Source organism: Haliotis rufescens, unplaced genomic scaffold (genome assembly GCF_023055435.1).
Source record: "Haliotis rufescens isolate VD_foot unplaced genomic scaffold, xgHalRufe1.0.p SCAF_20, whole genome shotgun sequence".
Taxonomy (NCBI): domain Eukaryota; kingdom Metazoa; phylum Mollusca; class Gastropoda; order Lepetellida; family Haliotidae; genus Haliotis; species Haliotis rufescens.
The window spans coordinates 21209878-21235837 of record NW_025963891.1 but is presented as its reverse complement, the minus strand read 5'-3'; the positions used below and the strand labels follow the sequence as shown (position 1 = coordinate 21235837).

Genomic DNA, 25960 nt, shown 5'->3' with positions numbered 1-25960 from the left:
CTAGGAGTTGACAGCCATCTTGTCTAATAACTAGGAGTTGATGGCTATCTTGTCTAATAACTAGGAGTTGATGGCCATCTTGTCTAATAACTAGGAGTTCATGGCTATATTGTCTAATAAAAAGGAGTTGATGGCCATATTTCCTAATAACTAGGAGTTGATGACCATCTTGTTTTATAAGTAGGAGTTGATGACCATCTTGTCTAATAATTGATAGTTTTGTTATTTGTTATAATAATTGTTTTATTATTTATTATAATAACGTATTTTGGTATATTTTTAGTGGAAGTGGTCATTTTGAGTTTGTATGAGCAGAAAATTTCATGAATTCTTTCAGTAGTGAGTATTTGATTTCTTGTAAATCTGTGGATGATATATTGTCAAGTGGTTCAGAAAATCAAATTTGAAACACGATGAAAATATGATTAAGATGTATTGGTATCATCTGAAGTAGCTGATCAGGGGAAGAACTGCTCTGTGGAATAATCAAATTGAAACATAAAACTTGCGATGTGCAATATGAGACACATCAATCCATTCTTCAGTAATACATATTCACATTAGGAATCATTAATTGAACTGGCCCGTGGGGATTCGGGGCTGGAATAGATCCCAATGAACTTCTTCTCCTTTTGAGAGTCGACAAAATGGATAGGAATGTCAGGCTCAGCGATATTTGTGATTGCATGCCATTGTACCCAACAACATGGGCTGTTGCTTATGATATTGATCACTGAGGGCAGTTTTTAATAACAAACAATAACTGAAGCATTGTGTACTATTTTGTATAATAAGTCTTGTATAATAGTCTCTAGCAACCATGCTTTTTGTTAGGTGAGGTGATACAGTTTGACGTCGTGTTTTATTGCGCTTACATAGGGATGTGCATGTGTGTGTGTGTGTGTCTGTCTGTCTGTCTGTCTGCCTGTGTGTGTGTCTGTCTTATTATTTTATAGTGCTATCCTACAGGGCTACCATGCTGCAGTTTAACATAGACACACCCCACCCCATTCAGATACATTGTGCAGACTCTGAGCCAACGACTACTTGTTTTATTCCATCAACTGAGTGCCAGTGAGTGTAACAAGTACAATCTTTTAATATATTATAGTATAACTTTCAGGGGATCAAACCGCTGACCTGCCGTTCTCTGGGCACACTCTCTCTATGGAGGCAGCCCACAGGATGACTTGGTGGTTACAATCTGCGACCTGTCAATTTGTGTCCTCTCAATGTCAGAGGGGGGCACGGGTGGCCCAGTCGTCTAAGGCGCCATGATTCGCTGTGCAGAGTTGCGTCCCTTGGGCACGCCAGAAACCTATGATTGTGGGTTTGAATCCCAGTTCGCCCCGATTATGTTTCTAGGTTTGTCAGCACCATACCCATGCTCGTGGATTTCACCGAAGTGGTAAACATCTGAAACCTGCATCACTTCGGGCTTTCCTCCCACATTAAGCTGACAGGCCACGATATAACTGTAATACTGTTAAAAGCGGCGTTAAACCCAACTCACTCACTCACTCAATGTCAGGGCTTCTTCAAGAGCCATGCTTGTATATCTTGTCTAGTTTTGTTGTCATTAGAGTTGTTGATCATATGATATTCATGGGCAAGTTTGAAAAAAATAGTCTGTTCCTCAAAATGCTCGAATAAATAATATCCTCAGCTTTTACCCCAAAAACCTAATTGATCAGTGGAGATGACACATGCTCTCAAAAATAATATGTGGTGCCCTACCAGCACAACACAGCACAGCACAGCACAGCACAACACAACACAACACAACAAAATACACACACACACAATGTCACTCAATTTGAATAGCAATCTTTGGAAAATGCACTGAAATTGTCCTGAGATTCTCCCCAGTATATATATAATCAGAATTCCAATGATATTCAATATAAAAAGTTTTTGTTAACATTGTTAGAAAGCTGAGAGAACTAAAACAGCATCCAACATCTTCATTTGATTCAGATGATGTGAGTTCAGAAAGTGATGAATCTTTGTGAAAACAGCTTGTCATAAAATTATCATTTCAACAACAGATTTCAACATTTACAGTTAAAACCAAACATCAACCATAACCGCGACCACAATGAGCTGGATTGCTGTTGTGGGTGTTCCACAAGTTGCAGCAAACAGGAATGTACATCCTTCTAACAGGTGCGCTTTAACACAGCCATATCAGTAGTGTCAGATTACCTTACATCTAATCAAATAAATTATCTGGTCTTATGTAATTGTGCAGAGAGATGAGAGGAGTGATTTCAACATCAAACAGGGGCAACTCCGAGTCAGATAGGCCATGATATAAGGCAGGTAAACTCTGATAATGTTTCTAATGGCCTCAAAGTCTGTGGTGGGGGCTTGAGGGTGGGCTGACACCTTGCGGTAATTATATTTTGTAAATTAATATTCAAGCTCTGAGGTAATTGAGATTCCGTAATTAAATAGGTAATGAAGGATTGATGTGTTTTGTTCAAAACATGAATGCTGTTTTCCAAGAAACTCAGAAATACATAATGTTGAAGTAATATTTTGATAATGCTATTTAAACTATTTACAGGGACAAACAGAAGTGGCATACTATTACAGGTGCTCTTCCAATTTCTGTGGACACATTCCATTCATATACTATATCCATAGTACTCACATTCCTCAATCAAAATTTGCTTAGTAATCACATTTCCTCAATTGCTGCCTTGTGCATACCTTTTCATGTGCTATAAGGGTGTAATATTTATCAAAAAATACATCAATAAACGTAACATCTCCCCATCCTGTTAAGTGTGTTGCCTTCAGTCCATATAGAGACACACCTTCGGCCTTATAGTGAGGTTGTTCTACAGGCCAGGTTTTAGTCATTGTGGAAGCTATCCTCCTCTCAAGAATGCTACTATCTAAATAGATGATTATGTTTGCTAGGGGTCAGAAGGTGAGACTCTCTGTTACCACTTTGGCTGGCTCTCTCCCCATGCCAGTTGGAGACGGCTCCCCCTCCTCTTGCATCCCTCTCCTTGGTTCCCCCCCTGTGTTTCCCCCAGAGATCTCCTTGAGACATCTTGGTTCTCCTTCCATGTTTATTTGCAATGAGAGGATAGCTTACATCCTGCCTCCTTCACGCTTGAGTTATCATAGTAACTGATTTATCTCACCAAAGCTGTTTGAACCTATATGTAAACATATTGTCATTTGATAATATTGACAGATTATTTTGTAGTATTAGTGATGGAGAATGTCATTCACTCCAAACCCATCATGAAACAGAAACACCACTTTCAATTCCAACGTCAACCTCATCCTAATTTCCAATCATCTGTCTCCCAGCTTCACTGTCCAACTATCCCCATTTCCATTCTCTACCTACCATCACCTGCAGACATCCTTCCTACCATCACCTGCAGACTACCATCACCTGCAGACATCCTTCCTACCATCACCTGCAGACTACCATCACCTGCAGACATCCTTCCTACCATCACCTGCAGACTACCATCACCTGCAGACATCCTTCCTACCATCACCTGCAGACTACCATCACCTGCAGACATCCTTCCTACCATCACCTGCAGACATCCTTCCTACCATCACCTGCAGACATCCTTCTGTGCCTACCGTCACCTGCAGACATCCGTCCTACCATCACCTGCAGACATCCTTCTGTGCCTACCATCACCTGCAGACATCCTTCTGTGCCTACCATCACCTGCAGACATCCTTCTGTGCCTACCATCACCTGCAGACTACCATCACCTGCAGACATCCTTCTGTGCCTACCATCACCTGCAGACATCCTTCTGTGCCTACCATCACCTGCAGACTACCATCACCTGCAGACACCCTTCTGTGCCTACCATCACCTGCAGACACCCTTCTGTGCCTACCATCACCTGCAGACTACCATCACCTGCAGATATCCTCCTGTGCCTACCATCACCTGCAGACATCCTTCTCTGTTACCATCACATGCACAATCTAGTCTTGTCATGTCAGCCTTGTTTTACCCTGACTGAGTGAGGAGTGAGTGAGGAGTGAGTGAGATGGGTTTAACAGTGATTTATGCATTGTTTCAGTTATATCACAGCTCATATACTATAACATATTAACTATTGTCATATATATATATTTGAGACTTCTTTGACTTCTGTTGAGTTGTTTATCTCAGCTGTGAGGCGAACATCCAAACTGACTCAAGTCTTATGCATTTACCACTCTCGAGAAACTCTTGAGCACAGCTATGGTGCTGACAAGTCAAAGATCGTCATCAGTCCAAAACAATTCAGACCCATGATCAGCAGATCCTGGCACACCGAAAGGATGCAACACTTCATAGCTAATTACAGCACCTTAGACCACGAGACTACCAATTCTCCCTCACAGCTTTTCACATAGTCCAGCACCATGACCAGAATATATTTTCTTAATGAAGAAAACCAAATCTAGACAGAAGAAGAAGAAGAAGTAGAATATGAAGAAGAATATTTATTGTACATAAACACCCACCAGAGACAGGGTACAAAACATGAACATGTCTAATTAAAAAACCATTGACATACACAATAGAATACAAATATTGCTATGATTATATTGCTGGAGAGGAGATGCAGATTTTCTTTGCCTGAACATTTTGTGAATGAAATTGGAGATAATTTCTGCAAAAGGCTCTGGTGTATAAGTATACAAAGGCAAGTCTAGCCAGCTATCATCAGGAAAATTACTTGTTTAATTTAGAGGCGAGAAGAGTATTTTGTAATATAAGATTTCATAGACTAACTTTTCACACTACATGCACAAGACATACATTTCATAGCCATTCAAGGTATGGGTATAACATCTTAACAAGAACACCAGATTCACTTTTCTTTTGGTAATTGGTTTTTCAGCAACATACAGACCCTGTCATACAGACCCTGAAACAAATATATCCAATACAGCCCATGCAAGTCTATAATTTTTGCAAGTCTGAAAAGGAAGAACATCTCTGGGCTCCTTTTTATTATTTTATATAACTATATATAATTTCACAACTGTTTTCTTTAAAATATGTTCATTACAGAGGTGAGGTGAGGTGAAATTGGGTTTAACGTCGCGTCCAAGATTATTGCACTGTTTATACATGTGTGTGTGTGTGTGTGTGTGTGTGTGTGTGTGTGTGTGTGTGTGTGTGTGTGTGTGTGTGTGTGTGTGTGTGTGTGTGTGTGTGTGTGTGTGTGTCTGCTTGTACTAGACCGGACTGATGCTGATTTATAGTGCTAGCCCACTGAGATACCATGCCGCAGTTTAACATGAATACCCCACTCAGACACAGTATACTGACTCCGAGCCGACCAGTCCTTGCTTTAACCCTTAATGCCGAGCGCCAGACAGGGTAACAACAAGTACCATCTTTTAACATCTTTTGGTATGACGCTGCCGGGGAACGAACCCCGGACCTTCCGCTCTCCGGGCTCGTTACAGAGACTAGATGTTAGTCCACAACATGCCATACAGTGATTCAACCAAATTGGTAAACATCTGAGACCTCCATCGCTTTGGGCTTGCCTCCCACAATTCTGATCCATCTGCATCCTCCTTCATTGTCTAAAGTGACAGATATGTGACAACTGTAAGCTTTCACCATGGTGTCTTTTCACTAGTTTGTTAATTTTGTAACAAGCGTCTGTTCCAAAGACCACCCAGTGTCAACGAATTTGCAAGGACGTTAAGTGTCACTGGTGATGCTGCACAATTGGTCACACAATTGCTCACCAATCACATTCATAGTCCACAGTCCTGTCGGTTTACATTTGTGATTTATGTAAACACTGATGTTACCATCTGACAGTCCCAATATCATGTTTATTTATCCAGAATTTCTTTTCGTAAAATGAACATCGCAATCGACATCACTAGAGTCTGATAACAATAATATTAATTATATGAAATCAAAGATTTGAAGAACATCCATGCCAGACTTAACTCTCCATTACTGCAATTGGCGCTTTAACATTTGTCACTTGATAAGGAGAATATCGCACAGTGTATGATGGTAGGGTGTTCATCTGACTGACAATCGCAGGAACAAAGCAAAGATAGGAATCCATGTCACAGCCTGATTTTCCCTTTTAGATACACGACCACAATCAGAATCGTCTGCTGATTAACTCTCCAAAATAGAATTTGCAGTTGCTTTTTGAGAAAATATAAAATATATGTCTCAGTATGAGAATTGTTCGTTCTTGCCACTGAAAAGATCATGTTTTTTCCTGAGTCAGACAATTAACCCTTTTGAGAGCTAACCATTCAATTTTATCACTTTCACTGAATTTCCATTCATTAATGAAAAGAACATCAGCCTCACTTTGGCATCAATTTAATTTCCCAATCAGGATAGGCAGAGCTGTTCACGTCCACGTCAAAGGACCTTGCCGAAATACCATCCAGAGTACTTGATTGCTGTGTGGAAGTTTTTATGGCATTTTAACTTGTAGCACAATCTGTGAGGTGGTCTTTGATGATTGTGTGAAGTAACTCATAGTCGCTCAGTGATTAGTGCACTTTGGCAAAGATTAATGTTACATTGCTCTACCCAAATAGAAGCGCCGGGAATAAGATGGTGTTTGAATATTATTGAATATTTCAAGTGGTTTGCAATATAATGACATATAATGATGTGTTTGAAATGGTTTCTTTAGGATGGAAGTTATTACACAAAATTACAGGATCCCAGTCTTTGAATGTTCCCTTTTGTCAGAATTCCGATCTGAATCAATGTCATTGACCTTGTGAAGGTGATGGAGTTCACATGGGTTTGTTATGTAAGTGGAATGTCTGATGGCTCTACCAGCAGCATGGATGTAGTTGGGATCAGTCATGCTTGTAATGAAGGGTGCATTATTAAACAAGAAGATCACGTTGAGACAAAATGTATGCCAGATTCTCATAGGAATTCAGTCATGTGTCCAGTTTGTATGTCCTCGGGATCCATCTTGCCACCAGAGAACCATCAGTGCATCCATCACCCGAAGTTCAAGTCTATTGTGAAACATTCCCCTAACTTCCAAAGTCCAAAGTCCATGTACAGTAGCAAACAGTCCCCTCGACTGCCTAAATCCAAGTAAAACTTCAACCAGCCCACCAACTTCCAAAGTCCAGGAACTGTATCAAAGAGTCCACCTGTGGCTTCCAAAGTCCATGTAGAGCTTCAGACAGTCCAACCGATTTCCAAAGACCAGGTAGAGCTTCAGACAGTCCAACCAACTTCCAAAGTCCAAGTAGAGCTTCAAACAGTCCAACCAACTTCCAAAGTCCAAGTAGAGCTTCAGACGTCCACTTGACTTCCAAAGACCAGGTAGAGCTTCAAACAGTCCAACCAACTTCCAAAGTCCAACTTACATGCGTGACAACAAATGATACATATTGCCTTCTATTGTTACATAGCCTTCTATTGTTACATAGCCTTCTATTGTAACATTGCCTTCTACTGTGACAAAGCCTTCTATTTTAACCTGGCCTTCTATTGTAACCTGGCCTTCTATTGTAACATTGCCTTCTATTGTAACATTGCCTTCTACTGTGACAAAGCCTTCTATTTTAACCTGGCCTTCTATTGTAACCTGGCCTTCTACTGTGACATACCCTTCTGTTGTAACGTTGCCTTCTACTATGACAAAGCCTTCTATTTTAACCTGGCCTTCTATTGTGAGGCTTGAAAACATACTGATATGATAATTTCATGAAAGTTTAAGGGCATAGGGATGGCCTCCTTACTTAGGGTATGTGGATAAGGAGTCTAACCTTGGATCACAAGGTCCATGGTTTGAATCTCAGGACTGGACTAAAAACTTTTAAGGTCACTAAATATGTCCCCAATGTGGGCTGAGCATGTCCTTATCAAATTTGAGCAAGACCAGTCTCAGTACCTTTCTATGAGTCTAGGGATGTGCATTCTGTTGATGGGGGAGTATGTAGCAGGCTGTAGAGTCATCCCACAGATGACGTCCTAACACTATCAGCTTGCTCTGGTCATGTTGACAAGGTGTCTGACTTCGATCTGTGGTTCGAGTCCCATCACAGGACTCAGACACTTTATGTCCGCAACATACTCATGAAAAGAGATCACATGATCATAAAATTTTACGCATTAACTATTATTTGTCTCATACCCAGTAGAAATAATTTCAAATCTTTTGAAAGCATTATGTTATCTATTTATGTTTTAGGCACAGAATATTATGAAGCCTCACTAGAGAAAGAAAATTCTCAACAATCTTAACAGATTAGATTATGTAATAAAGGTTTGAGGCAACACTGGTTCTTTAGCTCTTGTCTATTATTTCCTCATAACCAGTTCTTGGATAACAGGTTACAAATAATGCTCTGTGGTATCCAGAATCTCGTCCTTATTTAGCCAAATATGTTTTCTATTTTGCATTGTTGGAATTTTCGGTACATGAACAGGTGACTAACTTTAGGAATTAATTATGTAAACAAACTTGCTTGAATATGACTGGAGAAAGGCCCTTAACTCTGAGGGTGGTAATTATAATAATATTAATATTAATATTGAATACTTTTAATGCGTCATCCAGTAAAGCATGCTCAAAACATTAACACCATTATTACACCCGGTCAATGGATCAGTGTGCGCTTGGTTTTTCTTTCTCAGCTCCCTGGGGAGTATACAAGCCAAGCGGCTTGTGAGGCGCTAGAAGGGGTTCATTTGCAATTAGGCAACTTTTTATCTGGTGCAACAACATAGTATCTGTTGGCAAGTCGCCTTCATGCGAATTTTTTCCCTGTCCAATTGACTTATGAAATGAGAGTTGCATGTGTTTTTACAAGTGAAGATCCGGGGTAGAATAGGTCTTCAGCAACCCATGCTTGCCGTCAATGGCGAATAACGGGATCGGGTGGTCAGGCTTGCTGACTTGGTTGATGCATGTCATTGCATTCCAATTGTGTGGATTGATGCTTATGATGTCAATCACTGGATTGTCTGGTTCAGACTTGATTATTTACAAACCGCTATCATATAATTGGAATATTGCTGACTGCAGTGTTAAACAACAAACAAACAGTAAGATTTATGTGATCAGCAGCAAGGTATAGGGACATCGTTGTGATGAAAAACAAAACCTTTTTTCTGTTTCTAATGCCCATTTTCGTGAATGATAAGTGTTGATCAAGCTGTGGCCGCAGAATGAAACAATGTAACAAAAAAACACAGCAAATTTTATAATCTGAACAAAAAAAGCTGATTTTATTACTTGAGTGATTTTGAAGGTTCATTAACAAATGTAACATATTTCTCTGATGTAGAATACACGTTGCAGTTTTTAATGCACCCCTACAGGGCCTCTACATCTTTATGTCTATTTGGGATGGCCAGATCTTTTGTTAGATAAACATCATAGATTGAAGTCATGAGTCTGTCAAATCAACCAATCAATATCCTGATCTGAGAGTGAGGCTGTCTTGTTTGCTCATTGTTAGGGGGCAAATGCCATCATTATTTGAATAAATACAGAAAAATATGGCCAAATCTCCTTGGCTTTATTAAGCCAATTTGCAGGGCATATCACCTCATCGTTATCCCCCTAACTCTCAGAATGAAATGTTATGCATTACAGGAACAGATATTTACGTGATACTTTCCGTGAACATTTCAACAGATGGTATTATATACGCCTTGATTCATTTCATATGGATTGACACTGTAAATGTCAACTTTAGAATTGGGAACAATAGCATAGCTGGTAGATGTGTGGAAATGTTGATTGTCCGACCAAGACAATATTGATGTTATTGTCCGAGATATTCAACATAGTCTCGCTATCAAATTGAAATGTAACATGTAGCAAGCTTTGCATTTACAGTGTTGGAAACTGATAATGACTTTGTGGTTTATAAAAGAGGCTATTTCTATAGTCATTCTGATGGAAGATTAAATTACTCACATGTTATCATTCTGTCTGTATCAGGACGATATGATAAAATGGAACTATTTATTTTCACGCCCCCGATGTTATGATAACATTGGCTGAATCATTTATTAGTTATGATTTTACTTCATATATCTTAATTGGCTTTATGAAAAGTCGGATTCTGAAACAAATCGTATTCTAGCTCAGGACTTGCTGACATACTTTAGGGTATGCATGACAGAAAAACTCATAAAATCCCAGCTATATTTTGTTGATTGTTGAGACCCAGAAAGCTTTGGATTTGGGTCAAAGATTTTGGGGGAAATGAGCTTAATTGGGATAAAAGTTAAATCAAGTAGGTTTCTATGCGTGTGTAGTATATCTGTTTGTTTCTTTTCTCATTTGTCTCAGTGAGTGAGTAGTGGGTGGATGGTTGGGTGTGCGTTTGTGAGTAATAATTCAATTCATGTGTTTGTTGTGATATAGAAGATGGTAATGATAATAACTGACATTAAAAATAGATAATAGGATTTTGTACAAAACTCAAGCCACGAAATGATTTGGCTAAGCTAATTTTGATTCCTGTTCTGTCTGCTTCATGATTTTACGTTTTGTAAATTTGTTTAGCAGGGATAAAACATCTACACCTCCTCCGAGGCACATGCTCCAAGTCTGCAGCAATTGTCAACACAAATTCTCAAATTGAAATTAATAATTTCCCAATTCATGCTTTTATAATCCTAACAAAAATTATGGCTTTGTTGAGGTGACTGTTATTTCACTGATATCAGGAATAATAAACAGGAAGAGGTTTCAATGCTTATTTTTGCCTTATTTTTTAAATGCAATGTTCAAATACAATATTCAAATATATCTGAATTTAGATCCCAAATGTGAAGAAAATTAGAATTTGTTCAAATTTGCCTGCCCAGGGAGGGCACTTATACTTTGGAATTCTTGATAAATCTCTGTAGCAAGATGTACCAATATGGCTGGTATTGTTTTCATGCTATATTACCCAGTGTTTAGTCAGCAGAATAGATATATCAATAAATTGTCTGGTGAAACAAGCTGGAGAAGCAAATAATTTGCGCCATGGTAGGAGATCAAATTTATCACTTGATCTGTCATCAACACGCGTCACATGATTGTGGCTCATCATGTGACCTCTGGCAGCGTATACCGTGTGGCGTTTAACCAGGTAAATAAGGGCGTCTTGTGTACACCAATAATCAAATGATAGCTGACATGATGTACACCTGTTACCCCTGCAAGGAAAATGGACAGTTCCATTGTGACAGATTGCCGAAGGACCTGATTTTTGTCATAAGCTTATCTTGCTTCTAAACCACATAATGATGACTTTGTTATTTTTAGGTATATGTTGAAGGGGGAATTGTCGTTTTTTATTCAGATTTCACAGATGTTTGGGTTTGCTTTTTTGTTGATTTTGTTGTCCTTAGGCAGAAGTTAGAACATTAAGCAACATGATTATGGATTTTATGACTTACAAATAATAAGGTTTTGCTTCAGATAGGACAGCAGAAGTAAATAAAGATACCAATTTTTAAAAATCATGAAAATTGATTGGGGATATTTATAAAAGAGGGCATACATCAGTCCCACTTTTTTTTCCAAGCATAATTAAGTGAATTGTATTTTTTAATTTTTTAAAATTGAAACATTTATTGACCATGTGTTATATTCCTGGTTATTCTAGACATGGTGTGTAACAGTGGTGTATTCACCTTTGTTGTTATTCACCATCTAGTGTGTAACAGTGGTGTATTCACCTTTGTTGTTATTCACCATCTAGTGTGTAACAGTGGTGTATTCACCTTTGTTGTTTTTCACTACCTGGTGTGTAACAGTGGTGTGTTCAGCTTTGTTGTTATTCACCACCCGGTGTGTAACAGTGGTGTATTCACCTTTGTTGTTATTCACCATCTAGTGTGTAACAGTGGTGTATTCACCTTTGTTGTTATTCACTACCTGGTGTGTAACAGTGGTGTATTCACCTTTGTTGTTATTCACCACCTGGTTGTAACAGTGGTGTATTCACCTTTGCTGTTATTCACCATTTAGTGTGTTAAAATGGTGTATTCACCTCTGTTGTTATTCACCAACCGGTGTGTAACAGTGGTGTGTTCACCTTTGTTGTCATGTAACAGTGGTGTGTTCACCTTTGTTGTTATTCACCACCTGGAGTGTAACAGTGGTGTATTCACCTTTGTTGTTATTCACCATCTAGTGTGTAACAGTGGTGTATTCACCTTTGTTGTTTTTCACTACCTGGTGTGTAACAGTGGTGTGTTCAGCTTTGTTGTTATTCACAACCCGGTGTGTAACAGTGGTGTATTCACCTTTGCTGTTATTCACCATTTAGTGTGTTAAAATGGTGTATTCACCTCTGTTGTTATTCACCAACCGGTGTGTAACAGTGGTGTGTTCACCTTTGTTGTCATGTAACAGTGGTGTGTTCACCTTTGTTGTTTTTCACTACCTGGTGTGTAACAGTGGTGTGTTCACCTTTGTTGTTATTCACCACCTGGTTGTAACAGTGGTGTATTCACCTTTGTTGTTATTCACCACCTGGTGTGTAAAAGTGGTGTATTCACCTTTGTTGTTATTCACCACCTGGTTGTAACAGTGGTGTATTCACCTTTGTTGTTATTCACCACCTGTTGTGTCATGATATTGTAATCCAGTGATGCCTATGGCAGTTAGATTTCCAATGTGTAAATGTTCATGAAAGTTGGCATTTAGAATTTTGTATTGTATTTAATGTTTCCATAGAAACAAGATTGAACTTGATATTGATTGTAGGATAGGTTTTGTCACAAAAGTCATACAATAACAATTGGCATAGAAACCTGGCACAAATAATTCAAATGTTATGATGCATATCCTGTTCAGGGATGTGTTTGTAAAATATATTTGTGAAAAAAAGCTTTTCAGGTGACATCATTCATGCCAGTACTTTTACACTGTGAAGTTTCTTGCAGACTGTGATGGTGGTGGGATGTTAGCAGTGAAAAATGCTTGGTAGTATTGTGTCAACAATACATATTGTAATACAGTTTGGCATAAATAAGCTTTTTATATTTCATTTTGTTACCAAGGTGTTTTTTCTGAATGAGGTTCTGCCATCTGATAACTTCAATCGAAATAAAATATTGATAGAGATTTTCACCATATTATATTTTTGATATTTTTGACAGTTTTGTATCATTAATGTGTTTGTATTATTTTGACTTTGTGAATTTTAGTATTTTTAGGAAGAAAGTTTTTTATGATGATGAAGTGTGAGTGATCTGCATTTGAACTCGTCAGCTTGTGGTGCAAGGAATTTGCCAATTGGTGAAACCCACGACAAGCATATGGTGCTTCACAATCTGGGATTTGAACCCACAACCATCACTCTCACCTAAAGCTGACAGCCCGTGATATAATTCATGTATTCTTCAAAGCGACTTTAAACCAAACTCCCTCACTTAATAACCAACAGCACTGGATATTTGTTTAATAACTCCTGATCTTGTCTTCAGATGTTCCACTGACAGAACATGACCCCGGGCCCTACCTGTGCTGAGAGCTAGATCGTGAAGAAAATGAACTATATGAAACATGCATCTCACCAAGGAAAACGACAGGTTGGTTGACTATTTCATTTCTTATTAAATACTCGCAGTGAACTTTGATTTCAGTAAATGGATATTGGAAAATCTTTTTGCCAGCAAAGACTTCTTCATTTGTATAACTGTTCACAAATCTTAATATTTTTTATTTAATTCCAAGGGTAAAGCTGTAAAGCCACCCATACTCATGCCCTTCTCAGCTCTAGCCACCTATACTCATGCCCTTCTCACTCTATCAGCCTATACTCATCCCCTTCTCAACTCTATCAGCCTATACTCATCCCCTTCTCAAATCTATAAGCCTATACTCATCCCCTTCTCACTCTATTAGCCTATACTCATCCCCTTCTCAACTCTATCAGCCTATACTCATCCCCTTCTCAACTCTATTAGCCTATACTCATGCCCTTCTCACTCTATCAGCCTATACTCATCCCCTTCTCAAATCTATAAGCCTATACTCATCCCCTTCTCACTCTATAAGCCTATACTCATCCCCTTCTCACTCTATCAGCCTATACTCATCCCCTTCTCAAATCTATAAGCCTATACTCATCCCCTTCTCACTCTATCAGCCTATACTCATCCCCTTCTCACTCTATCAGCCTATACTCTTCCCCTTCTCACTCTATCAGCCTATACTCATCCCCTTCTCACTCTATCAGCCTATACTCTTCCCCTTCTCACTCTATCAGCCTATACTCATGCCCTTCTCACTCTATCAGCCTATACTCATGCCCTTCTCACTCTATCAGCCTATACTCTTCCCCTTCTCACTCTATCAGCCTATACTCATCCCCTTCTCAACTCTATCAGCCTATACTCATCCCCTTCTCACTCTATCAGCCTATACTCATCCCCTTCTAAACTCTATCAGCCTATACTCTTCCCCTTCTCACTCTATCAGCCTAAACTCATGCCCTTCTCAACTCTATCAGCCTATACTCTTCCCCTTCTCACTCTATCAGCCTAAACTCATGCCCTTCTCACTCTATCAGCCTATACTCATCCCCTTCTCACTCTATCAGCCTATACTCATCCCCTTCTCACTCTATCAGCCTATACTCATGCCCTTCTCACTCTATCAGCCTATACTCATGCCCTTCTCACTCTATCAGCCTATACTCATGCCCTTCTCACTCTATCAGCCTATACTCATGCCCTTCTCACTCTATCAGCCTATACTCATCCCCTTCTCACTCTATCAGCCTATACTCATCCCCTTCTCACTCTATCAGCCTATACTCATCCCCTTCTCACTCTATCAGCCTATACTCATCCCCTTCTCACTCTATCAGCCTATACTCATCCCCTTCTCAACTCTATCAGCCTATACTCATCCCCTTCTCACTCTATCAGCCTATACTCATCCCCTTCTCAACTCTAGCCACCTATACTCATGCCCTTCTCAACTCTATCAGCCTATACTCATCCCCTTCTCACTCTATCAGCCTATACTCATCCCCTTCTCACTCTATCAGCCTATACTCATGCCCTCTTCAGGTCTGAAATTGAGCGACTTGAGGATTATTCCATTACAAAATTATTTTTATTTAACTTTATGCTTAAGTTTATTTTGGGTACTGTTAATCTAAGGTATAACAGAATAATCACAATGTACATGTATTTTATGATTTCCTAAACCACAAATCTCGCTGTTCTTATTGCCTTCACTACATCATGTAACAATGTACAAATATCCGATTGGTTTCATTGTCATAAGGTTTCTCTGGATGACTTTGTTGACCCGTTTGGAATTGTTGGAACCTTCCAATACCATTTCTTTATTCCTGATCTTCTAACCCGTAATGGTCAATATTGGACCAAAATTAGTACCGTATTTGATGTAATTAGTGCCCTGCTCCCGTTGAGCGCCCGTTTCCGATTGATCAATGTACAATCATTTATTCATACATACTACGCACTTGTGTATAATAACACCCTTAATTATGGGCAATTAAATCCTGGAAAAATATCTCTCATGTAAAATATGCACAAGCTTTTCTTTTATAGTTTCATTTCAGATATCAGGGCCCCGTTCCACAAAGCGATCTTAGCACTAAGGTGATCGTAAGTCCCATACTTTAACATAGGTTTACGATCTTCGTAGCGCTAAGATTGCTTTGAGGAACGGGGCCCTGGTCAGTAGGCCTATATACGACTATGATCCGTCATCAGAAGTAAAATATCAACAAATCCGTATTGAATTAGGCAAGTTAACCCTTTTGTTACACTATTTAAGTGTTCATTGTGTTTCTGAATTTCGGTTTGTACTCTATTTTAGTAATCTTAGTCAAAATTTTATTCAGTAATGATTACATTCATTTCGGCAGAATCGGGTGTCCCTCCGATGCTTACAACTTCCGTTTACCCCGTTCCATATGACCATCTTTACCACATACCATGTCAGCGCCAGCTAATATTATTCAATGCAACAATGGTCATATTTCTATTTTTGACGAGTCTACACATCTACACATATGTCACAGTAACATTTTAAATTAAAAAATATCTAAAACCATAAAGAACTATTTCCATTTGTATAGTTTCCATTTCTTTACATCATGTGCTGTCATCGCAGCCTTTTGGAGAGGTTAGCAAGTCCGTCACTTTGATGTATAGTAAGAGGCGACTAACGGGATCGGGTGGTCAGGCTCGCTGACTTGGTTGATGCGTGTCATAGTATCCCAATTGCATGGATCGATGCTCATGATATCAATCACTAGATTGTCTGGTCCAGACTCGATTATTTATAGACCGCCGTCATATAGCTGGAATATTGCTGAGTGAGGCGTTAAACAACAAACAAACAAAACTTTTATGTTTAAATATTTATTGTTGTTTGTTTAAAAACAATGATATGCAAATTAGCCTGTGGCAATGGTGTTATGCGAGGTTCTAACTTCTAAAAACAATGATTAATTAAAAACTAGAGGTAATTTTTAGGTTATTTCGCTGGCTTGGTTGATGCATGTCATCGTATCCCAATTGTGTTGATCGATGCTCATGTGGTCAATCACTGGATTGTCTGGTTCAGACTCAAGTATTTACAGACCGCCATCATATATCTGGAATACTGCCGAGTGCGGCGTTAAACAACAAACAAACAAACAAACAAACACACATATTACCTGCTGGTTACCGTTACTTTCCGTTTGGAACAATGGCGCTGATGATCATTTTTGCTCATCGTTTATGTGGAGCTGTGTTTTCACAAATACGTAGATACATAAGTTAATATGTGCAAACATGCCCATGTCATATTTGTAAGAGACATATATCTAAACGGCTAAAATACTGAGAGCGGTCGTTGTCCGTGTTGGCCAAATCACGAAAGTTACGATCTTTCAATTCTGTCTTGTTGACCATAATTATATTCTAATAAGTGCCCCTATTTCTCATTTGAGAGCGCCCTGGCTGCTTATTATGTCAAATAGGGTAAATAGATAGTTGTAGACAACTTTCAGACATTTTGAGAACGTTTCAGACTTCTTTGACCAAATCAAAGACTGAGGCATTGACTGTGATTGCTGGTTACAAACTCCTTGAATTGAAGTTCATTTGATCACCAAACTAGGATACAGTTTGGCTGCATTTTAGTTATATTTGGAAATAACTTTTCAATAAAATAAATTTTCAGCTCTGTAGGTTATTTTATCAGAGATTATGTTAGAAACAGCAGCTTTTGGCACTGGTGAATACAGATCTTTAATTACAAAAGTTACGATTTAGAGAAACTGGGAGAAAATAATTTTGCTCAATTTTGTGTCCAAAAGAAAATTTTTCAGATGAAAATGGTTGGTTTGTTTAACGCAGCACTCAGCAATATTCCAGCTATATGACGTCAGTCTGTAAAAAATCGAGTCTGGACCAGACAATCCAGTGATTAATATCATGAGCATCAATCCACGCAATTGGGATCGATGACATGCATCAACCAAGTCAGCGAGCCTGACCACCCGATCCCGTTAGTCGCCTTTTACGACAAGCATAGTCACCTTTTACGGCAAGCATGGGTTGCTGAAGACCTATTCTACCCCGGAATCTTCATGGGTCTGTCAGATGAAAATGAAGTTTGTGTTGTTAAACTAATTGTGTCAGAACATATTCAGAGAAGATGCTAATACCTTTATGCTTGTTTGATCAGGGTCCTAGCGTCCGTACCGAAAACATCACATTGAAAGAATTCTTGCGCTCTTAAATGATAGTGATGCAAAGGAGTTCATCATGAGTTTTATATTTGATATTCCTTTGTGGTTGTGCAGGAAACAGCATCTGAGAAGGTGAGTGACTGAACACTCTGGAATGGTGACCACTTTTTTTCAGCCATTTATGTCTAGAACTACTTGTCCCTGAAGTACTTAATGGACATCTCAGGCTTGTTTCATGTTTTGCAGCCATTAGAGATGGTTTGCTGACTGTTTGGCTGCAACCTTGTTGAAACAATCTCTTCCATGACATGTTGTAATGCTTCATTCTGATTGGTCCACTGGCAGTATCGGATCTGTGTTAGACCATGATTTTGTTAATGACCTAAATACATATGACTGTCATGAAAAACAGGAAGCATGTTTTTCGACCTTTGGTTTCGTAATTATTCTACCTGTAAAGATCTGGTGGTCAGGCTTGCTGACTTGGTTGATGCATATGTCATCGTATCCGAAATGCATGAATCAATGCTTGTGATGTCAGTCACTGGATTGTCTGGTCCAGACTTGATTATTTACAGACCGCTGTCATATTGCTGGAATATTGTTGAGTGTGGCATTAAATAACTAACAAACAAACAAATCATAATTATTTTGTGATCATTTATATTGTGAGACGGGGCCTAGTGGTTAAAGCGTTTGCACGTCACGCCGAAGACGCGGGTTCGATTCCCAACATGGGTACAATGTGTGAAGCCCATTTCTGGTGTCCGCCGCTGTGGCATTGCTGGAATATTGCTAAAAGCGGCGTAACACCAAACTCACTCACTATTTTGTGAGATGTAGATATTAATTAAATTCTACCATGACAATTTCAGTTTCATGTGAATTTTACAGGTATGGAATTGAGGTTGTAAACTAGATCGAAGTAGGTTTATGCAAGCTCCCCACAGTGCAAACAGCAAGGGGAGGTAACTACACGATACTGAACAGACAGTAGGAAGTGGGTTATTATTCCTGTCATAATCCTGTCAGATTGAATTTTATTCTTGACATTGTTACAATATGTCAAACATATTTATGAAACGGTGTACTAGCTTCTGGATAAGGAAGAGTATCCCATGTTCATGTCTCTTTATTTGACAATGCCCACACAATATGTCGGTGTCATGACATGAGAATTATTTTTCTCTATATGTCTTTTGTTATATCTTCTATGGTCATGCATTCGTTGAATTTCAGCCAAATATTGTTTTTAAGAGGCTTAAACATTTTTGTAATTCTCGTTCAATTCATCCTTATTCACTTTGGGGGCGGTCGGGTAGCCTGGTGGTTAAATCGTTCGCTCGTCACACCAAAGATCCAGGTTTGATTCTCAACATGGGTACAATGTGTGAAGCGCTTTCTGTAGACTAACATCTAGTCTCTGAAATGAACATATCGTACAGAAAAAACAGTTGTTCAGTTATCTTAATAAAAATATAATAAAAAGGAGCCCAGTGACTCTCTTCATTTTCAGATACTGCAGTAATTTAGACTTGCCAAACATTATAGACTTGCATGGGCTGTATTTGATATATATTTGTATCAGGGTCTGTAAGACAGACTACGCTTTCTGGTGTCCCCCACTGTGATATGATTGGACTATTGCTAAAAGCAGTGTAAAACCATACTCACTCACTCTCTTATTCACTTTGAACCAGATTTACAATTTAGTGATGTGTGGTCTATTTCTCCCAATCATGATAAATGCTCAATCAAAAGGGTTTGGAAAGTTGGAATATATTTCATTTAATGTACGTGTAGTTGATGGATGGCTTCAAACAACACTTTTTTTTGTCACAAAGATGGATGGTGTCAAAATTAGCACAGCTTGCTGATGTAGATTTATTCTTCAAGAATGACTATTTTAAGAATTACAATATAAAATTGCATCCATAGCTAGCTCACAGACAGAATAGTCTCTTATTTGTTTCACTATTTTGGAAGGCATGATAAATGTGTCTGTGATGCTAGAGCAACCTTTTTTGTTCTGTTTACAGATCCAACTGCCCAGAACCAAAAATACACATTTTAAAAAAGCACATGAAAATAATGTAATTTACCACAAAAAAAGAGATTATTTGTTTGTTTGTTTGTTTTATGCCGTGCTCAGCAATATTCCAGCTATATGAAGGGAGTCTGTAAATAATCAAGTCTGGACCAGAAAATCCAGTGATTGACATCACAAGCATGGATTCATGCATTTGGGATACGATGACATGTATCAACTAAGTCAGTGAGCCTGACCACCCAATCGCCTCTTACGTCAGGCATAGTTGCCCTGAAGGTCTGTTCTCGTGACTTGTCTGAAACACAGGTTATCTCACAGTAAGCAGGTTGTAATAACACCTTAATTTCTGCTGCACTTGTAATCACAATCAGTCAAAGGATTTTAACATCACCTGGATATTATCTATTGTCATAAAACTGTCCATTGACCACCTGTTGTTTGTCATCACAGGTTAATGACACCTGTGACATTGTCACCATGTCATTGCTGTCTCAGTTTTGATCGTATGATTTGCCAGCTCAGCCAACAAGGCAGCCACATTGACCAATCACCAAAATCACCCGCCTACATTCAGTGAAACACGAAGCTAGTATTCATTCACCAGCCTGGAGACGGTGTCAGGATAACTGACAGTAGAAGCATGATCAGGTTGTTAATTCCTGGGGCAACTATATTTAAATGTTTGACCTATAATTATTGTTTGACCTTTTTTAGGCAGTATATGTTGAAACTGAGATGATCGTGAAATTAAAAACCAACTTGCTCACACATAACCGATCGATCTCTTACTCGCTCGCTCACTCACTCATGCAGGATCTTTCTCCATACTTTTAGCCATGCTGCAAACACCATACTCACTCACTCACTCACTCACTCACTCACTCACTCACTCACTCACTCACTCACTCACTCTCTCTCACTTACTCGCTCACTCACTTACTCACTCACTCATTCACTCACTCACTCATTCACTCACTCACTCTCTCTCACTTACTCGCTCACTCACTCACTCACTCATGCAGGATCTTTCTCCATACTTTTAGCCACGCTACAAACACCATACTCACTCACTCACTCACTCACTCACTCACTCACTCACTCACTGTCCAGGTGAGCGAGAGCAGTAAGGCTACATGAACATGTTTTAGTTTGCGTGTCTCTTAATTAAATAATCTAGGTTCTGTAATAAAATAAATAAACATGAATATAACTGTGCTGACTTCGGTATGCAAGTCTGATTGTTTCTTTGTTATAGCAAATATATACACATACAATTCTGAATGTATAATTTTACAATGTGCAGGCTGTATATTTTTGCATGTTGCAAGTCTGTAATGCTTACAATGAATGTACAACTTTATTCACTGCAAGTAGTGTATGTTTATGTTGCTGAGAGTGATATGGCAATCAGGAAATGATCATTAGAGCTATGTGTAGTTGACAATAATATATAGATGTGAAATAAACATGATGCTCTGACTAGGAAATTTAATTTGTGGATTTTGTTTTGTGTTTAAATCCGTAAGATGAGGCACAAGTAGCTCAGTGATCTCCATCCATCTCACACTCTGCAATCACTTCCCCTCCTTACTGCTCCTCCCAGCCTCACACACTGCCTCCTACTGATTCACTGATCCGTCCATGTACCCACCCAACCCCCACCCAACCACATATCCACCCAACCCCCACCCAACCACATATCCACCCAACACCCACCCAACCACATATCCACCCAACCCCCACCCAACCACATATCCACCCAACCCCCACCCAACCACATATCCACCCAACCCCCACCCAATCCCTACCCAACCTCATATCCACCCAACCCCCACCCAACCACATATCCACCCAACCCCCACCCAATCCCTACCCAACCTCATATCCACCAAACCCCCACCCAACCACATATCCACCCAACCCCCACCCAATCCCTACCCAACCTCATATCCACCCAACACCCACCCAACCACATATCCACCCAACCCCCACCCAACCACATATCCACCCAACCCCCACCCAATCCCTACCCAACCTCATATCCACCCAACCCCAAACCCAACCACATATTCACCCAACCCCATATCCACCTAACCCCACCCAACCACATATCCACCTAACCCCACCCAACCACATATCCACCCAACCCGCATCCAACCCCATATCCATCCACCCCCCACCCAACCCCCACCCAACCACCCATCAACATTTCGACCCAGCCACATATCCATCCAGCCACATATCCACCCATCCACATACCCATCCAACCACATATCCACCCATCAACATATCGACCCAACCACATACCCACCCAACCACATACCCATCCAACCACATACCCACCCAACCACATCTCACCCATTTTCAGACCCACCCAACCACACACTCACCCATTTTCAGACCCACCCAACCACATACCCACCTAACCATCCACATACCCACCCATTTTCAGACCCACCCAACCACATACCCACCTAACCATCCACATACCCACCCATTTTCAGACCCACCTAACCATCCACATACCCATCCAACCACATAACCACCCATCCACATACCCACCCATCCACATACCCATCCAACCACATACCCACATAACCATCCAGATAACCACCTAACCAACCACATACCCACCTAACCATCCACATACCCACCCATTTTCAGACCCACCCAACCACATACCCACCTAACCATCCACATAACCACCCATCCACATACCTACCTAACCATCCACATACCCATCCAACCACATAACCACCCATCCACATACCCACCCATCCACATACCCATCCAACCACATACCCACCCATCCACATACCCATCCAACCACATACCCACATAACTATCCAGATAACCACCTTACCATCCACATACCCATCCAACCACATACCCACCTAACCATCCACATACCCACCCATTTTCAGACCCACCCAACCACATACCCACCTAACCATCCACATACCCACCCATTTTCAGACCCACCCATCCACATACCCACCTAACCATTCACATAACCATCCAACCACATAACCACCCATCCACATACCCACCTAACCATTCACATAACCATCCAACCACATAACCACCCATCCACATACCCACCCATCCACATACCCATCCAACCACATACCCACATAACCATCCAGATAACCACCTAACCATCCACATACCCATCCAACCACATACCCACCTAACCATCCACATACCCACCCATTTTCAGACCCACCCAACCACATACCCACCCAACCACATACCCATCCATCAACATACCCACCTAACCATCCACATACCCACCTAACCATCCACATAAACACCCATCATCATATCGACCCAACCACATACCCACCTAACCATCCACATACCCATCCAACCACATACCCAACAAACCACATATATACCCATCCACATCTCTTCAGAATCTGTTTAGAAAATAAACAGTATTGCATCATCAAGGACAACGCACTCAGTCCACATGGTGTTTAGAAATACATATATTTTATGGAAGATAAATATCAGGTCGTTGTAAGAGTGCTAGTCAAAAATCATGCTATGATGTTAACTGTTCCATCATAAATTACATCAGCCTGTCACAAAATCATGGGAGGCACAGAGGCCATGTCTCGTCTATTTATTGTGCAGTGGTTTCAAAATGTTTTTTTCGCCATGTAGCGCTTACACCACGAATGTGAAGCTCCCTTATGTGTGATTGTAATCTTGCTCGTATTTCATAAATCATATGGTCCTTCACCCGCTGTTGCAAGTTGCCTAGGAGTGAAATTGACCTGCGCCACTCGAAAATCATAAAACTTTATTCGTCTCAACAATCGAAGTATCGTTTTATCAAAATAAGTCCTCACTACCTAAATAATCATTTCGGTTTGCCTTGATTTACAGTGCCAGGACCAAAGGCGAGCATGCTTTGCTCACAGGCAGGAAGAGATTGTAGTTATTTTTATTGTACTCCCGTCTGATTGAAGGAACGCAATTGTGTGGGGTGTGTGTGGATTCTTTTCTCATCATCTAGATAATATTCACTTGGCAAGGCTAAATCGATAGAAGGGCCTGGGTTGCTGTGGATATTCTTAAAATACCTTACCAGCTTTTCTATAGTGTGGTAAAGAAGTCATACTGAACCCAACACTCTTGGAGTGTTTACGCTGGGGCACTTGTTCACCATATTGTCAAAGCTAATAAAGATGTTTACTGTTTTATTTGTGGTGTTCTACCTACTGGCTGAAGCGAAGGATATCGACTGCTGTGAATGCTGGAACTTGGTATCCAAGTCATTATCAGGATGATTGAGTCATGATCGTGAACACTACACTTAAGTTTCGAGGTTCATAACAGGTTGGCTTGCCATCGGCTTGAACAATAGTTGAAATTGTCTCAAGTGTTGTCATTGTCAGTACCCCCCCCCCCCCCCCCCCGAGAGATTTGGTCAATTTGGTGGTTGTTGTTGCTAAGCACCACGTAAACAAATCCAACAATACCAAGATCATTAGTGGTTTCCATGTAGATGTATTTATATACCAGTGTCAGTATGCCTGTCAAATGCCACTACCTTTATGAAGATGCTAATGCCAATCAATACACGCTTCTCATGAAATAGGCTTGAGGGAAGAATCACAATTTGGATCTGAATTACTTCAATGAGATTGAAGATACTTAAATGCATCATGTGTTGTTTCAGCCGTGCCTTTCTATGTCTTTTTTACATTTGTACAATTTAAATACTTTGAAATCGAATTTTCTTATTGTCTTTGTGTAATTTTTTTCAAAGTTCTTTTGAAACCCTACCAAGCATGATACTTTTAAGAACTCGAAGGCCACACTTGTTTGCATTTTTTCAAGAATTGTTTCAAACAAGAGCAGTTTATAGGACTTATTGAATTATTTGAAAGTTGGATGAAAGTGTATTACAAGGAAGAAGTTAAGCACCTATATAGCTGTTTTAATGAATTGGTTTTTTAAAGCAAGTTGCATGTGAGTTTTGAAAATGAAAACTGTACATCTTAACAATGGGTTAGTTTCGTATTATTCCAAGTTTAGGGAAACAAAATTGAATTGGCAGTTTTAATGAATTGGTCTTTTGAAGCAAGTTGCATGTGAGTTTTGAAAATGAAAACTGTACATCTGAACAATGGGTTAGTTTCGTATTATTCCAAGTTTAGGGAAACAAAATTGAATTGGCTGTTTTAATGAATTGGTCTTTTGAAGCAAGTTGCATGTGAGTTTTGAAAATGAAAACTGTACATCTGAACAATGGGTTAGTTTCGTATTATTCCAAGTTTAGGGGAACAAAATTGAATTGGCTGTTTTAATGAATTGGTCTTTTGAAGCAAGTTGCATGTGAGTTTTGAAAATGAAAACTGTACATCTGAACAATGGGTTAGTTTCGTATTATTCCAAGTTTAGGGGAACAAAATTGAATTATGATAATTCAGCAGTTAAACAGGACCGATTTCTCGTAAAAAAAAAAAGATTAATCTTTTACGTTCATTGTTTGTTTTTTAAGAAAATATGTACTTATAGGAACTATGGATAATCTGTCTTGAATGAATTGCGTAAGTACTGAGCCTTGGAGGGGAACTTTCAACATTTATTCATGAATTCTTTATGCTCCATGGGAATTACTGAAAATAATTTCACCTATATCTGTGCATCTCTGGGAAGTACTGTATTTTCTTGAGTACAGTGCACATCCAAGTATAATGCACACACCCTCTTTTTTGTAAAAAAAGAAATTCGAATATTATGCACAGAAAAAAATTACTCCTTCCCCTTCAGAGAAATCCGGTAAGCGAACAGGTGATAAGAAACTTGGTCAGTACAAATCTGAAATTTGAGATAAAAAATCACAAGACATGTTGATTTACCGTTTAATTGTAGTTAACGATGTACATCATTAGACCAGTTTGTTCATGTTTAGAATATGACATTTTGTGCAGAAATGATACTTTTTGGAGTTAAAGAGAACATATAAACAGATAAAGTGTTCGATTTACTTTTACTTATTGCAAAATTCTATATATATAGATGCAAATTTCAAAATTCAAAACCTCATTTTCATGTTTATAAATAGGAAGCTTTTTCACGATACAACATTGAAAAAGATATTGCTTTCAAGGTAATCAGCAGAAATTCTAAGATGCTTGGATGCTATATCATAAACATGAGGAGCAGCTTTCTTTTTAATTTGAGTTTTATACTTAA

The 25960-nt window shown here is 39.4% G+C and overlaps 2 protein-coding genes across 2 annotated transcripts in view; both read left to right on the top strand.

Moving 5' to 3' along the window:
* Nucleotides 1–25960, top strand: part of LOC124137805 (zinc finger MIZ domain-containing protein 1-like) — a 423984-nt gene that overhangs the window by 191773 nt on the left and 206251 nt on the right. Inside the window, exon 5 of the mRNA XM_046504266.2 lies at nucleotides 13457–13561. The gene's annotated coding sequence lies outside the window, so the exon portion shown is untranslated. The remainder of the gene's footprint in view (nucleotides 1–13456; nucleotides 13562–25960) is intronic.
* LOC125382657 (extensin-like) lies at nucleotides 21389–21841 on the top strand. Its single transcript, XM_048400722.1, has one exon. The coding sequence runs from the start codon at nucleotides 21389–21391 to the stop codon at nucleotides 21839–21841; it is 453 nt and encodes a 150-aa protein (XP_048256679.1).